This window comes from Equus quagga, chromosome 4, assembly GCF_021613505.1.
Source record: "Equus quagga isolate Etosha38 chromosome 4, UCLA_HA_Equagga_1.0, whole genome shotgun sequence".
Classification (NCBI taxonomy): domain Eukaryota; kingdom Metazoa; phylum Chordata; class Mammalia; order Perissodactyla; family Equidae; genus Equus; species Equus quagga.
In genome coordinates, this window is record NC_060270.1 from 37,931,047 (window position 1) to 37,947,541 (window position 16,495).

Genomic DNA, 16,495 nt, shown 5'->3' on the forward strand with positions numbered 1-16,495 from the left:
GCAGAGAAGCAGAAGGCAGGTTTAGCTCACTTTTTCCTTCATTCCATTAAGAGTGCAGGTGATTTTTTAAAGACAAAATTTAAAGTACAAGAGGCTTCTATTCTTTACCCATGGTCCATGGTTCTCCATATAAGCCAACAAATACTTTTTCTTTTTGAGGAAGATTAGCCCTGAGCTACCATCTGCTGCCAATCCTCCTCTTTTTGCTGAGGAAGACTGGTCCTGAGCTAACATCCGTGCCCATCTTCCTCTACTTTTTTTTTTTATGTGTGGGACACCTGCCACACCATGGCTTGCCAATCGGTGCCATGTCTGCACCCAGGATCCAAACCAGCGAACCCCGGGCCCCCAAAGTGGAATGTGTGAACTCAACCGCTGCACCACTGGGCCAGCCCCACGCCAACAAATACTTTTAATTCTTTCAACTCCGCCCCTGCTATTGCATGTTGCATTTTTGTTCTGAACCAGCTGCATGGAGAAGGAACTGTGTTGACCCTTCCAAAACATCCCCAGTATCTCATGTCCTTAGAACAAGCCTGTAAGGTGAGTATTTTGACTGTATGTCCTAGAATGAGGAAAGTATGGCCTGGAGAGGTTAAATGGCTTTATGGCAGACCACTGGTTGGCATTAGGTTTTATGAAGCCCATGCACTTTCCAGGTGTGGCTACAGAGGAATGAAGCCAAATGAAAACACCTTTAACATTTGTTATTTAAGAAGCACTCCAACTTTCCATTTTATTTTGATGGCACAATTTTAAAACAAAGCATAGAAAGCTAAACATTGCATGTGCTTCTGTAACGTCTGTCTTTTCAGAATTTTACTTTTGCTAATGTAAAATCAGACATTGCCTCTCCAGTAATTAACAGGCCCTCTCTCTGACACCCAAAATGAAATTTCTTAAGTTCTTCACTCTCAATATTACCGTAGGGGTACTTTTGAGAACCAAATCAAAAGAACACTAGAATGCCAAGGTTATGGATCACTTTCTGGTACTTAAAAAATTTTTTTTTGAATAGGTAACACTTCCACGTGGTTCAGACTAAAAAACTGATTATATACATATTTATATATAATCACATCTAATTATGAGCATGCAGTGAAGTTTCCTTTTTCTTATCCCTCAGCCACCATTTCCTTTCCTCGGACACAATGTTGTTAGTTTCTTGTTTATCCTTCTAGTTACTTTATATACCAGTAAATACACACATGTATTTATATGTATTTTTCCCCCATCCTTTTTTGCACAACTACTTGGATATATTTAAAATAAAACAAAACAACAATTTTTTGGTAAACAAAATTTAATACAACCATACAGTCAAGTAATAATGGTTAAAAGACATTTTATTAGATACAACTTTTAAAAAATTAAAACTATGCACAAAGTCTATTTAAACAAGACATATAAGGATTAATGTGCTACAACTGAATTGAGAACAAAGAAATACAAAGCACGTTTTTTTTTTCACTGTGAAGACTCTGGAGCCTCTAACTGAGAGCAAATGACATTTGGCTACCACAAGTCTGTACAAGTTGTAAAGTATGTTATACTTTTGCTCAACTCTGTAACTGTGTTGTCTTAGATAGCTCCAGAAACTCTCAACAAAAATTTAAATAAAGAAGCTGCAGGGAGGGGTGATGGGAAAGGGAAGAGTAAGAACTTTTTCAAGAAAGATAAATGAAAAGGCCTGTAGGGGAAGAGGAAATAGTACATAAGAATGGAACAAAACTAAGTCGACATTAGATGTAGATATTGTAAATGGTGTTTACAAGGGTTTAGTCAATGTAAGATAGATGTTTTTCTGAATATCTTAAAAAGCACCTTGGTATCAAAAACAAACAAAACCCAAAATATAATAAAACTCCTAACACCCAACAACCTTTCTTTAACGTTTGCATTCTGCCAAGCAACCACCCGGTTGGTGCTCATTAAACAATTTAAAGAGGGAAGTTTATTTACTCTATAGGAAACAAAATGAAACTTACCTAAGGTAAGCCTTATTTAGATTGAAAAAAGTGAAAACGGCACTAGAGAACTTAAGGCACATAAATTCTGATGCAGTTATTTTGAAAACATGAAAACAAATTTGTTTCTTTGGAACAATATATAAAATAAGTTATGACTACTGTTTAAAAAAAATTATGATGATCACCTTTAGCACTAAGTAAATTTAATATCTAAGGAAATCACACAAATGTAAAACATTCATAAAGACATTTAAAAATGTCTGAAGTATGTTGAAAATGTCTCTGGAATTATCAGTTCACACTTCTGGCTCAAGTGGTTTCTGGTGCCTAATATTAGATGTGACAGTAAGTATAGCTAGCTCGTCAAACCTACTGCCTTACACATCAACCCAATTGCCCCGTTCTGGCTCCTTGGTACGGTGAATTTATTTAACTGAAAAGAATAATGGGGTGAGGTGATGTAAACCTGACTTTCAATATATAATGCACAACAAATTCTAATAAGGCCAAAATTATGTTGAGGTTAACTAGTGTCTTGAGTTTATTAAAAAAGGCAGTCCATAGGAAGCCTTTAAGAGATATGATCTTATCACTTGGCACCGCATAAATAGCAATCTCTCCTCTTTGAAAATACAGTCTGGAGTAGATGATGTCTTTTCCAGGTATAAATCTCAAGACAAAAGGCACACAAACAACTCAACCTCTCTCTTTTCATGTATGGGTTCTCACAGCAATTCTTTTTAAAAAATCTATTGCCATATCCAGACAACAGGAAAAAAACATACCTGGTTTGCATATTGACAAAAGTAGTATCATTGAACCTTTGTCTTTCCTGAGTTTCAAAAAGGGTATATGACAGTAGAGATATATAAGCAATTCATATTCACTACGAGAAAATGTATCAGTCCATAAAACATTTTCATCTTTCTAAATATAAAAAAATGAATGTTCCACCACTGCCATGTGTGAAGCCCCTTCACCAAATTAAATTTACTCTAGAATCGTGAACTGAAGGTTATTTAGTTGTGGCACTTTAAACATCCCAAATACGCAAAAATGACAAGTTAATACCCTCCCTGAGTATTTACATTATTTTTTCTTAACACCTGGTTTAAATGGAGTAAATAGCTATATTTCAGTCATCTAGGAAAAAAAATGTTACTGAAAATCCAATAGGCTACCATTTCATCCCTGTGTAGTAAAGTCAGTGGGAAGATTAGAGTAGAAAAGGAAGGTCTTCTGTTGTAAAAATTAGACCGCTTTATAGCTCACTCACATATAGGAACACATGAAAAGGACTAAAGTTCATCAAAAAAACAAACCCCAAACTGTACTTTTCTGTTGATCCACAAAACATACCCTTGAATTCCCTTTCCCACTGAGGTATCACAGCTGGGTACAGCAAACTCCTCTCTACCTCCAGTTTGTTTTCTGATCTTATAAAACTGTGTGTATCATATAGATTCTGACTATACCCAACCTATACTAATTAACAGTCATTATGTACTCTCAAATGTAAAAAAGTATTCTAGAAATGCCCAAATAAAAAAATCTTCTGGAACTGAATTTAATAAGGTCAACTAATTTTTACTTTATGTGCTTTTTTTCTGATCATCACAAACTGATAAAATCCTTGCTGTTTGTATATATCTGTGTACATAACCATACTATCTAGCTACATATATACACATGTATATACAGACATACTAACCCAAAGGCTTAGATGAGCATCACCTGTCAAAAGAAAATCTTCTCAACTATGTGATGACAGTATGAATATAATCTAACACCAATTTGGTTGATAAATCCATTTTGCTATACTATTTATACCCTGAAATTCTTTTCTATTTTATCAAGGCCAACACCATTATTTATCAAAAATCAGTAAAGGAAGATAAGTAATTAAAGGAAATTAAAATATCAGTTGGGTAGCTTTAAAAATTGCTACTTTAATTTCATAGGATTCAACCTAAGTTCTTGATGGCCTACTTAATTTATGCAGTTTCAAATCATGTAGAGAAAAAAATTAAACAATGTTGGTATAAGGTCTATGTTTAAACAAATTCTATCTTGCAGGATTTCATTTCACACTTACCACAACAAACACAAGAATATTAAAAAGAAATGTATAACAAAATACAAGTAAATAGTTAATAATTTTACAATAGACAAAAGTACTAGAATACAAGTTATCTTCAGAAAGATTTTTTTGTGTGAAGTGTCTGTATTTATGGATGGGCATGATCTTACAAACATACATGAAAATAACAAGTATCATTTGTATAATCCTCAGCATTTACAAAATACTTTGCTCAAACATTATCTCATACCACAATGAATTTCGGAACTAAATAGGTTCATTATCTACAAAAGGTATAATGCAGAAGTAGATGTTTATTCTAAAATTAAAACAAGTATTCCAATTGTACCTACAATTGTCTTTCAATTAAAATGATAAATTGTTTTCTGAATTCCTCTCATAATTATCACAAAAAAGTACATATCATTTCAGATTATTATTTGAAAAATAAAAATTCCCTAAAAATTTGTAAGTTTTTTAGAGTTTTCCTCAGAATTCAGATTCCAGCTAAGCATTAAAGCTGATGGTTTATTTGAAAACTCTGTATCATTCTAAGATAAGAAAAAAGAGTAGTTTATCAGTGTTAGGTTTTTGATTACTACTCTGGTTTTTAACAGGAATCTGGTGACGCTATAATCACATATTTGCATCATCTCTCTTATGACAAGGAGTATGTAATTATGATGTGAGACGACAGTACTGCCTGGGAAGTAGAAATACAGCAGGCTACCTGGAACATCCCTCAAATGTAGTAAATTATATCTGTCCACCCAGGAATAACAATAATCACTTATCCTGTAGTTCCTGCCATTCCATTTGCCTTAGAAAAAAAACTTGACATTCCTCCCTGAAAACTAGTAAGCTTTATAAATTGGAGTTGAAAAATCTAGACAAAGGCAATCTTGTACAGAAGCTTCAGACTGTTGATCAATACTTTACACAATGGGTACTGAATGAAAGATTTATCTTAGGAGACTGCAACCACTCCTGTTGGTTTTTTCAGATTGCTAATTAGAAAAATGGACCCACGGAGATAGGTGGTCCCTGCTTTATCCTTTAAAGGCAACTTAATAGTAGAGATTCCCAGGATTCTTAGCTGTTCACAAGAAAGTAGGATAACCAGGGAAGAGGTCCTCACCCAAAACACCATACTAATGAGGTCAGCCTCTACTGGACTAGGGAGAAAATCTGTCCCTGTATTTCTCAATACTGCAAAACGGATTTCAACTCTTCTGCCAAGTTCAAGAAAAGGTGCTTCCTCTGAGGATTTAGAGATGATACATAAAGATTTTGAGAGCCACAGTGGGTCATTTTCCCTCCAATGGTCTGAAATACTTCTTTCTTGGGAATTAACCTGTAATTCCAATCCTCATTTTACTTGCTTTTGTATCTTCTACTCAACCTCCTCCCAAAGTATATATAAGATAGAAATTCTAAGAATGAAGTCATAATAATTCAGTATTTTATGATATTCAAATTGTTCATTACATTTTTATCAATTACAGAAAAAAAACCTCCAATAGAATTAATCAGTTTGGATATATTTTTAGTGACAAAGATCTTTAAAACTGATTTTGCCACCCTTAGAATGCATTCTAAGCATTCTAAGCATTATGTGATTCAACCCAAATGAAGCCTTAAGTCAGGAAATTTTCTATATATATATGACAAAATAAAAAATATACAGTCTTGCAGATAAACATACATAAATGAAGAGACCATTCACAAATTCCTAAAAGTTATGCAGGCAGACATTATTTCCTACTCCACATAGGTTTCTTACAAATACTTACAAAGATACACTCTCAAAGCCCAAGCAACAACCACTATTACCTTCAACAACAACAACAAAATTTTTTCAATTACAGGAAAGGCTTTATTACAGTTTGAAAGATTGATATTTTGGGGATAAAGTCACCACAATTATTATTTTTACTTTTTTGTGCATATCGCACAACGGAGATATGTCAAGTTCCCACTCTGGAGTTTTTAAAACCTCTCATCTTGGATGGGTGTGGCTTCTTGGGTGAGGTATCCTGGCTTTAGAGCTTAAAGCATTTCTCATTGTATCTATGAATAGTCACACAGCCATGATAGGACACTGGCCTGGGCATTGCAGCCACCCCTGTGATGATACTTGTTGCAGGATCATAACAGAGAATAGTGTCTGTGGCTTCTCCATTTTCCCGTCTTCCACCCAGGATATATATTTTACCATTACACACAGACATACCACAGTTTTCCTGTTTAACCAAATACATACAAAAAAAAAAAATTAACTGTTGAAGGTAAGGGATTTGGTAGCAAACTGAAAAGTAAAATAAGACACACTTTAACACAGCCAAAAAACGGAGACATGAAACAAGCTCCCCTTTGCCCAACTCCTGCTCTGTGTGTGAGTGCTAGATAATTCTGCATAGGTGAAGTAAGAGTTAAGATAGAATATATGTTAGTAATTGGTGTCAAGATGCAGGAGGTGAAGTGGGTGTGGGGGACTGAGAGAAGGGTTTTAACTTAATGGTAGTTGAACAAAAACATCTTTGAAGAGCTTGGCTTGCTTCTTCTATTCCAGCAAGGTTCTTTATTATAGAAAGTGGCTATTACATGACCAAGGAGTAGGAACATTATTCATTATATGGGATTACACATAAATTGAATGAATGAATGAGAGAAAGAGTTATAACCAAATTAACAAAGCACTGTCATTAGGGGCTTTGGCTGGGACACAGAAACTCCCTAAATAACATTTTACAGTTAACTTTCCACACAATGGGATTCTTAGCTAAATTTTACTCTTCTCTGTCAATAATATATAAAACAAATAGTCTTGCAAGGATGAGAGTGATTCTTCAAAGAAAGAAATTATACTAAAATTGTCTATTAGATGGATCTGGTTATCCTGCAGGTCAAATATTCTTCTATCTATATTTGACTTTAATTCAGAAAGTTACTGCATATCATTATTCTGTTTCCACATAACCAACAGTGAGATGGGTTCTGCCAATGAGTAAAATAAACATTTCTACTTGACCAGATTTGCCATATATAAATTTTGCTCTTGTAGAAGAAATTAAAACTTGGTTGACTTATATAATAGAGGACAGTAGCTTCAAGTCTAAAAGAATTAGTACTTAAAAATGCCTCTATTAGTTTATATACACCCAGAATTGCTTGGTCCATTATCATTAATGAATGACAAACTTTTATGCAGCATAGCACCCATGAATTGTACCAATTATGTGCCAAACTATAACATTTTTCATCTAAGGCATAATAAGCTCTTTCTATAAATTCTAAAAGTTCTAAATAAAACAGAAAAAAAATCCCTCGTTTTCAGGTACAAGCTAGCTCGCACTACTGAACCTTACAGTCATTTTGATGATGATTCTTAAACTATATAATTATAGGATCTTGTTATTAACATCATTTCAGATAATAATGCTCAGAATTAAATGAAGCAAGCAACCTTAAAAAGTTATTCACTCAAATAAGGAAATCACTTGTACCAGATATAGTAGTTTATTTCATTCTATGAGAATCTCAAGAGTAATAGCAGCTTACTAGAAAAACAATCTATCAACACATCAAGTTTTAATGTTATTTTTCAAAACTGAAATGAAACACAATCCTAATTTATTTTTTAAAATCCTCTCTTTAATTATTATTTATAATGCTTAAATGTTAAAATGCCAACAATGAAGAAAAAGAATCAGATTTCTTTTAATTCATCATTCTAAACTTTAATGACATTTTAAATACCTGGTCTACTGAACAAGGATAAAAAAATCTTCATCATTGACTTAAAAAAAAATTCCCGAATTTTTTAAAAGATGTTCCTGATGAAAGTTAAAAAGCAAAATATGTTTAAAATAGCAAGTTGTGGCTTTTAGGAATTATGCAAAGTCAAGAGGCATGGAAATTGATGAGGGTCAGACAGAAAAGGGCTGGATCCATTAGGACTGCAAAAAAAGAGCTCATTTTTTCAGCCCCTTTTTGTTGTTCAATATTCGAAGCATTTTAAAAACATAGCCTTGGACTCAAATAACTGTCTACCATGAAATTACAGTTAATTTATGTTTCTTCATTGATTAACATTAAAAAGGCAGGCAAATACTTACAGGTGCTCAAAAACTGCTTATCAATAATGTATACATAGATACAATTAAAGGTACTGGCAGTAAGAATGAGCCAGGGGAGAAAAGATAATCTCAGAAATCTCAGTATTTTTTACTTCAAGAGATCTGATATATAATACTAGATATGGACTTCAATGATTTCTCTTTGTTATAATACATTTAATATACTTCTGATCTAAATGTTTTTCCTTGAAATTTCTGAAGTCAATGTTAGTCACTACTTAATTAGGAAAAATGTACCCTGTTGTTTTTTCTTAGTTTTATCTCAGTCATTTAGTTAAAGACATATTCATTGCATGCCCTGCATTACGCTACATGCTGGCAATTATCTTCCTAAGCTCTGTTATTGTTTTATACAATATAGCCAAGTTCTAAATGTACAGTAATTCTTAGCGAAAATACATTTTACTTTAAAATATTCACTGTAATAAACCAATAAAGAATAGCTTTGATTAAAAAATTTAGGGGCTGGCCTGGTGGCATAGTGGTTAAGTTTGAGTGCTCCACTTTAGCAGCCCAGGGTTTGTGGGTTTGGATCCCAGGTGCAGACCTACATACCACTCGTCAGGCCATCCTGTGGCGGCGTCTCATATACAAAATAGAAAAAGATGGGCACAGATGTTAGCTCAGTGACAATCTTCCTCAGGCAAAAAGAGGAGGCTTTGCAACAGATGTTAGCTCAGGGACAATCTTCCTCAAGCAAAAAGACGAAGGTTGGCAACAGATGTTAGCTCAGGGCCAATATTCCTCACCAAAACAATAACAACAACAAAACCCCCAAAATAAGAAGTAAGAGTAAGCACTTGTCACATGGTGAATGTGAACATAACGTGAGTTCTTATGTGGTAGAGTACACTCTCACCTCTACAGAGTTTGAGATGGTCATTTCTAGGAGATGCCACTGAGCTAGAGAAACGTGGTCCATTTTACTTAAATGTGATACAAGAGGGACAGAAGATTATATTCCCTCTGTACCATAAAGCTGAAGATCCTATTATGTCCCTTTCATCAGTTGAGGCAATGTTGCTCTGAATACATTACTAATTGCAGACTATACCTCAATATCAACAACTTTAGAAAAATGGTGTCTCTTACTCAAACACTATTCATTATCCTTACAGTCTACATCTCTTACATATCTGGCAGATAAGATTGTCTTAAACTCAGGTCCCTCTGTTACTTCACTCTCTTATTTGTTTATTTAATAAATATTTACTGAGCACCAAGAAACAGAAGATACATAAGAGATGAATTATAAAAAATAGTATCCTTAAGAAGACTGAATTCCAGTATAGAAATAAACATTTATACCCATAAGGGAATATATGGCTGCCATAATAGATGTGTAAGAGCAGTGATAGATCAGAAAAAAAGACATCAACTTTACTCAGGGTAACCTCACTTTGTCGAACTCTGAAGTGGTCCTTGAAGATGAATAGAATTACACGTAGAGAAGGTACAAAAGGCATCAGAGGCTAAGAGGACAGCATGAACCCAGGCAAGAACACTTATGATCTGTATAGCAAATGCAAGGAGCAGATATTTAATGTAATTGAGGTAAAGCTGCAGAAAGTGAAGTTGAAAAGGCAGGCGGAGGTCAGACAACAGAAGGCCTAGAATGAAGTGGGAAAAGCTTTGGATTTCATTCCATATGTTTTTCCAATCAGAGGACAGACATAATTAGATTTGTTGGAAAATAACTGGTGGCAAAATGGGTTAAAGAAGCAAGACATTAGAGAAAGGAACACTAGTTAGAATATTATTGTTTTAGTTTAGGTAAGAACAGATAAGAACCTGAACAAAAGCAGGAACCATGGGAATGGAAAAGAACAGGAGAAACTCTGAGGACACAGAACTGATATGCTGGATTTATTCAATTTAAAAGAAAGGAAAATCTAAGAAATTAAGTTTCTAGGTGTGAAATAATAGAAAAAATATATATTGGTTTCTGCCTCCAGTTCCTGACAGAGAGCTCCTAAATCCCATGGAATTTCCTAGGTGATAGGAATGTTTTTCGTTCTAATGAGGCAACTTTTGGTGGGCTCCTGGATGGGAGTTGGTCACCAGAAAGGTCAAGCCATAATTCATCCCCACCCCTCATTTTCTGGAGAGGGGTTGGAAACTGAGTTAATAACTGATCATGTCTACATGATGAGGCCTCCATAAAAATCCCAAAAGTAGAGGATTTGGAGAGCTTCCAGGTTGGCGAACACATCCATGTGTCGGGAGAGTAGTGTACCTCCACTCCACGAGGACAGAAGCTCCTGTGCTTGGGACCCTTCCAGACCTCACCCTATGTACCTCTTCATCGGGCTGTTCATCTGGAGCCTTTATAATATCCTTATTATATAACAAACCAGTAAACAGAAGTAAGTGTTTCCGTGAGTTCTGTGAGCTCTTCTAGCAAATTATCCAACCCACGGTGGAAGTTGTGGGAACCTGATTGATAGCCAGTCGGTCAGAAGTACTGGAGACAAGCTGGGACTTGTGACCGGCATTTGAAGTGGTGGCAGTCTTGTGGGACTGAGCCCTGAACTTGTGGAATGTGACACTAACTCCAGGTAGATACTGTCAGAACTGAACTGAATTGTAAAACACTAGGTGGAGACGGAGAATTGGTTGAGGTGGGAATAAACCCATGTATCTGGTGTCAGAAGTGTATGGGTGTGAGTATGGGAGAAACAGAGTTTTTCCAGTCACTAGGTTGTTTGGGAACAGAAAAAGTAGGTTTGAGGAAGAAGGTGAATTCTGTTTTAAGTTTGAAGTCTTGGAACATCATGCAAAATATCAAACAGGCAATTGGAAATTTGAGTCTGGAGCACAGGAGAGAGGCTTTAATGGAGATAAAGACTTGACGCCATCAGTACTGAGCAGTAAATGCGATCACTCATAACAGAATAAAAAGTGAGAAGAGGGCAAGGGAAAGAGGCTCAAGGAATACCCATGTTTAAGGGTTGGGTGGATAAATAAGAGAAGATAAATGAGACTGAGGAGATCATTAGTAACGACCTTTGGAGTACAACATCTCTAGAGTGGTAGAGGTAGAACCAGATTTCCAGCATCAGAACCATCAAGCATTTTGGTGGTGGAAGGAGGCTAGAACCGTGAATCAGAAGGCTGAGGAAGGGCCTATCTGGGGGCAGGGGTTGGAGGGAGAGTAGGAGTACAGGTGGAGTGTGTGGATGAAGAAGATCTGAGCACAGCCATCTCTTTTATAACAAAAAACAACAAATTACCTAGCTTCTAACCACAGGAAAAAACGGAAACCAATTTGGGAGCATTTCTTCTCTTTTGAAATATGCAAGGGAGGGATAAGGACTGGAGTAGGATTCTGAAAAAGATCAAATGAAAAAAAACCAACAGGCCAAGTGCAACAGCTACTTCACCATGGGATGGTAAAAAGTAAGTTATTTCAATAAAACAATTCCTTAGAAGGAGTTCAGGACAGATATACCATATAGTTTATGTGGAGTTTTAAAAAATCATGAAATTATTTCAAGTATATGTGAAATATATTAATAGTGAAATCACAGTATATTCATAATGGTCATGTAGTTGGTCCCTCCTAGATTGACTTTTCTTTTGGACTGTTTTATGTTATTACCTGTCGGCTGAATGTATTCTGTACATGCATCCAGTAATCTTCAACTGGATCATAACAGTATATTGCCTTGGTCAGTCCACCAGCAACATAAATCAGGTTGTTTAAGGATACAGCTGTTATACACCTCTTGGCAATAGGGATAGCTGCACGAAGTAGCCAAGAATTGGTTTCTGGATCATAAGATTGAACCTAATGATATACAGAAATATTTAATTAAAATTTCTAAACAAAAATGCAAATTTACTTAATAAAAAGCCTACTAATACATAGAAACATGATTAAAAATCAAACCCCATTAATTCAGAGAATTAAGGGAGGTTGTTAGCTTGATAGTGAAATGTCTGAACTATGAAATTCTCAGAAGAAATGCAAATTTAGTACTTTCAAGCAGAATAGAGTAACACACACAGACTGTTTCCAAGATGAATGGTTGCCAGGTTTTTACTTATGTCCATTAAAATTAATAGTCTAGATTTTTAAAAAGTTGTTTTACATAGGATAACTATGCCTCAATCTGAATACAATTTCTTTACACTTTTAGGGAGTCCTTTCTTCAAAAGAACACAAATAAATCTCAATTCAGCATGCTTTGAATTATGACATTCTGAAATAAAGAATTCTAAATATGTAACATTTGACATTATATTAAAATTTAATTTAGAGAAACAATGAACTGATTGACAAAATTCAGTTAACTACCGCTAAATGAGTTAGGCATGAGACACTTGTTTCCAGACTAAACATGGTATTTTCTGAGGTATCAGGACAGCACATGTTCTTTTGTCCCAGGAGTTTGATGAATGGCAACAACTTTGAGCCATCCTCTATTTACATTACAGAGGTTTCCTTTCCTCTTCTTTGTTCTAAAAAATACTTCTAAGTATGCAGAAAATGACCCAGTTGGAAGCAGTATAATTGTTACTGTGTCTTCCCCTTTGCTAATTTACTTCCCAACTGTGTTTTGTGTGAATAATTTTTTGATTCTCTAGAGTATAGAAGTAAAAGGTTTAAAACAATTTATTTAGTACAAGATCTCAACATTGAGATTAGTCTCATTTCAAAAAGACTGGATCATGCTTTTTACAGAAGGATCTCACTTTAGTAACTTGAAACTGATTTTCTCCCCAAAGTATAAAGTACTAGACAATTTTTAAAAGGCCCCTCACACTAAGGGACCTAGCTACCTACTTGATAAGACTCCAGTATTTTTCTTCTTGCATATTTTATTGGTAATTTCTATAAGAGAACATGGCTTACCTTATCAGAACAAGTATTATCATCAGGTCCTCCACCAATCACAAACAATTTGCCTACACAGCTAGTCACAGCAGGAGAACTCACTGCTTCCTTAAGGGGAGCAACTTCAGTCCATCGATTTGAAAAGGAATCATAACATTCTACGCTGCTAAGTCTGTTTTGCCCATCATAGCCTCCAACAACATATACCTATATGTAAAATACATGGAAAAATCTTAATTATCAAAAGTCTGAATTGTTAACTAGTTGGCTAAAGAATTAAGGGAACGCTCTCCTTTAAAAAGCCCTTGATTTTAGTCCGTTGCACCCCTATGTTCATCGCAGCATTATTTACAATAGCCAAGACGTGGAACCAGCCTACATGCCCAGAAACTGATGATTGGATAAAGAAGATGTGGTATATATACACAATGGAATACTACTCAGCCATAAAAAAGACGAAATTGGCCCATTCACAACAATGTGGATGGACCTTGAGGGCATTATGTTAAGCGAAATAAGTCAGTCAGAGAAAGACGAACTCTATATGACTCCACTCATAGGTGGAAATTAGTATATTGAGAAGGAGATCTGATCGGTGGTTACCAGGGAAATGGGGGGGTGGGGGGAGGGTACGGAGGGGGAAGTGGTGTACCCACAACATGACTAACAAAAATGTACAACTGAAATCTCACAAGGTTGTAATCTATCATAACATTAATAAAAAAAAAAATAAAAAATAAAATAAAATAAAATAAAAAGCCCTTGATTTTTAAATTTTAGAAGCCCTATAATTGCAATATTTTTAGCTCAGTTTGTGAAACTTTTAAAAAATTATCATCCTTTTACCACCATCAAGGAGCCTTTTTAGACATTTTTTTCATAATAGCTCCCTCTTATGAAATTTTAATACATAGATATATTGTATATCTGTTTATGTACTGTATGTATATCTGTGCTTTATATGAGAAACAGTGCGATTTTTTTCACCCCACCCCCACCCCCAAGAACAAATCTTCACCCACTTTGGGGCGATATTGCTCACACTGAGAATTGCATGATTTAGCTTAAATGCTCAAACTCATGGATGATGAAAATATTCAATTATTATAAAGTAATAAAGCTATGAAACTAAAATATTAGGTAAGGATTACTGCATTATGAGATCTTTGAAGGCAGGGCCTATCTTGTTCTTCACTTTAGTCTCTGTAAGTACCTAGAAAAGTACCTGACACATAATGAACTCTACTATATATTTCAAAAGGCTTTCACGTACATTTTCTTTTTACAAATATGAGGAAGGTAAGGCAAATTACTATCTTTGTATGAGAGGTGAACTAATCAACAAGCCATTTATTAAATTACCTAAGCAGAATAATCCATTAAGCATCATGAGATATACACAAAACTTTTAACCTAAAGGAGCTCTCCAGATTAACATCCACAATCATTTTAACCGAGAGTCGTCATCAACTCTTCCCTCCATATCTAATTCACTATTAAGACCTACGGAGTTTTCTTTCACAGCATCTCTCACGTGTCCCTTCCTTTTGTTTCCCACTGCCACCAACCTACCTCAGGGTCCATATCATTTTATACCTCTCAGTTAATCTCCTGGCTCCACTCTAACGCTCTCTAGACCATAAATTAATCTTCTAAAATCACCTCATCAACTCCTTTTAATAGTTCAACAATAAATGCCTAAGGGTGAAGGCCAAACTTCATGCACTGTCATTCAAGTCTGTCTACAATTTATCCTTTTGTGTTCCTCCAGATTTCCAGAGCAGCCACTGCTATCTTGCATTTCTCACATTATGTTAAAATGATCTGTTGGTGGGTTTGTTCTCTCAACGCCATGCAGCTCAGAGAGGTTAAGTAACTCACTCAAGGTAAGGCAGCTGGAAGGCATATGGCAACTGTGGGACAGTGCAGCAATGAAGTCAGGAGAGGCAGGGTTCATACCTAGCTCGGTCAACAATGTAAGATCTTGGGCGGTTTACCTATCCTCTCTGAGACTCAGTCTTAGTTTCCTCAATTTAAAAATATAGACAATAATAGTAACTATCACATAACAGAATTCTGAGGATTAAACTTTAATACTATTCCCTTACATGCATAAATTAAAAAGAAATGCTGTGAGCATCAAGAGAAAAGGCCTCTAAGATTAGGAAAATCTGAGCTTTTGCCCCTCTGTTATCACCATCTGTGTAACCTTGAGCAAGTGACTTGATCTCTTTGGATTCAGTTTCTTTATAAATTGAAAAATTACATTAAATATTCTCTAAGATTCCTTTCTGCTCTAAGATTCTATATTCCAAACCACCCTAGGTTTCTTTAACAGAGAGCATTTATAAATTTAAATAATTTTATAAGCTTGAATTCAGCCTATATTTTAATTTTTAGGATAATAGTTTCCATGGATTGAATACTTGTTGTGTAAGGTAGGAAGAATTCCTTTTACTTCTTGATTTAGTACTTCCAAGTTTTGGGTACCTTCGAGTCAAGTATACTAATATTTATCAAATAAATTTGTGTTCACTAATCCATATACAGTAATTGAGACAATCATTTTCATTACCTTTGTATGTCCAGACTAAATAATTATAATTTTTTTAGTCAGACCTCATCTCTTTCCAATCCTTTATTTTAGCCACCTCTTTCTAGTAATATTTTGTCATTCTTGAGGCATAGCTGCCAAAACTATATATAATATAGAAAGTACTGACAAACCAGTGGTTTTAGAAAATACTCTATTAATATTTTATTTCCATTACATCTATCTTAAGGTGCTCATTATTTCACTGGCCTTGTAGACAGCAACAGCACACTAGATCAACATCCTTAGGAATTAACAGTAGCTTTCACACTGCTTTGAGAAGCTCTGGGATTCTACAGTATAGAGATTTCAAGAAGCCTGTGTGGGGGTGGGGGAGGGGAGGAGGACTGATGGGAGACTGAGTGGGAAGGGTTCCTGGCACCACCTCTGTTTCATTTAGAGCAGTTCTCTTTTCTCATTGGTGGCTCTAAATGTCTCCACAGGAGGACCTAAGAGGCAGCAATCTTTTTAGAAAGGAGTACTAGGGGACCAGTCAAAAACACACGTGCAAGCAAGTATGCTGCTTTTACTTAGATTGGTCACTAACTTGAAGTGGCTTAGGAGGACCTGGCAGAAATGGAGTCAGGGAACGGCTAAAGAGCCCAAGTTAGCCCTTGGTACAACCACTGTATTTTTATCTGTTTTATGCAATGGAGTTTTATATTAGATTTAACTTTTAAAAAGAGGGTGCAGTTGCTTCTAAAAAGTTAGGAAGCCACTAGTCCAAAAGTGATTCTCATGTTCCTAAGGACAGCGAATGGTTCAGAACTAAGTTATATACTTTTAATATTATTTATTAGCTGCAGTAAATAATAAACATTCTTTAAAATATGTTGGAGAGTTCATCTTAACACTTATTTTAAATTTATTTTG

General features: G+C 35.2%; 1 protein-coding gene across 4 annotated transcripts in view; it reads right to left on the reverse strand.

Moving 5' to 3' along the window:
• Positions 1-1,328: 1,328 nt before the first annotated feature.
• The window catches only part of KLHL24 (kelch like family member 24), a 41,546-nt gene continuing 26,379 nt past the window's right edge, over positions 1,329-16,495 (reverse strand). For all 4 annotated transcript variants that reach the window (XM_046659882.1, XM_046659881.1, XM_046659884.1 and 1 more), the window contains 3 exons: positions 13,048-13,236; positions 11,791-11,979; positions 1,329-6,293 (listed from right to left, as the gene is read on the reverse strand). In XM_046659882.1, coding sequence (XP_046515838.1) covers positions 6,093-6,293; positions 11,791-11,979; positions 13,048-13,236 — 579 coding nt within the window. In that variant the 3' untranslated portion in view covers positions 1,329-6,092. The remainder of the gene's footprint in view (positions 6,294-11,790; positions 11,980-13,047; positions 13,237-16,495) is intronic.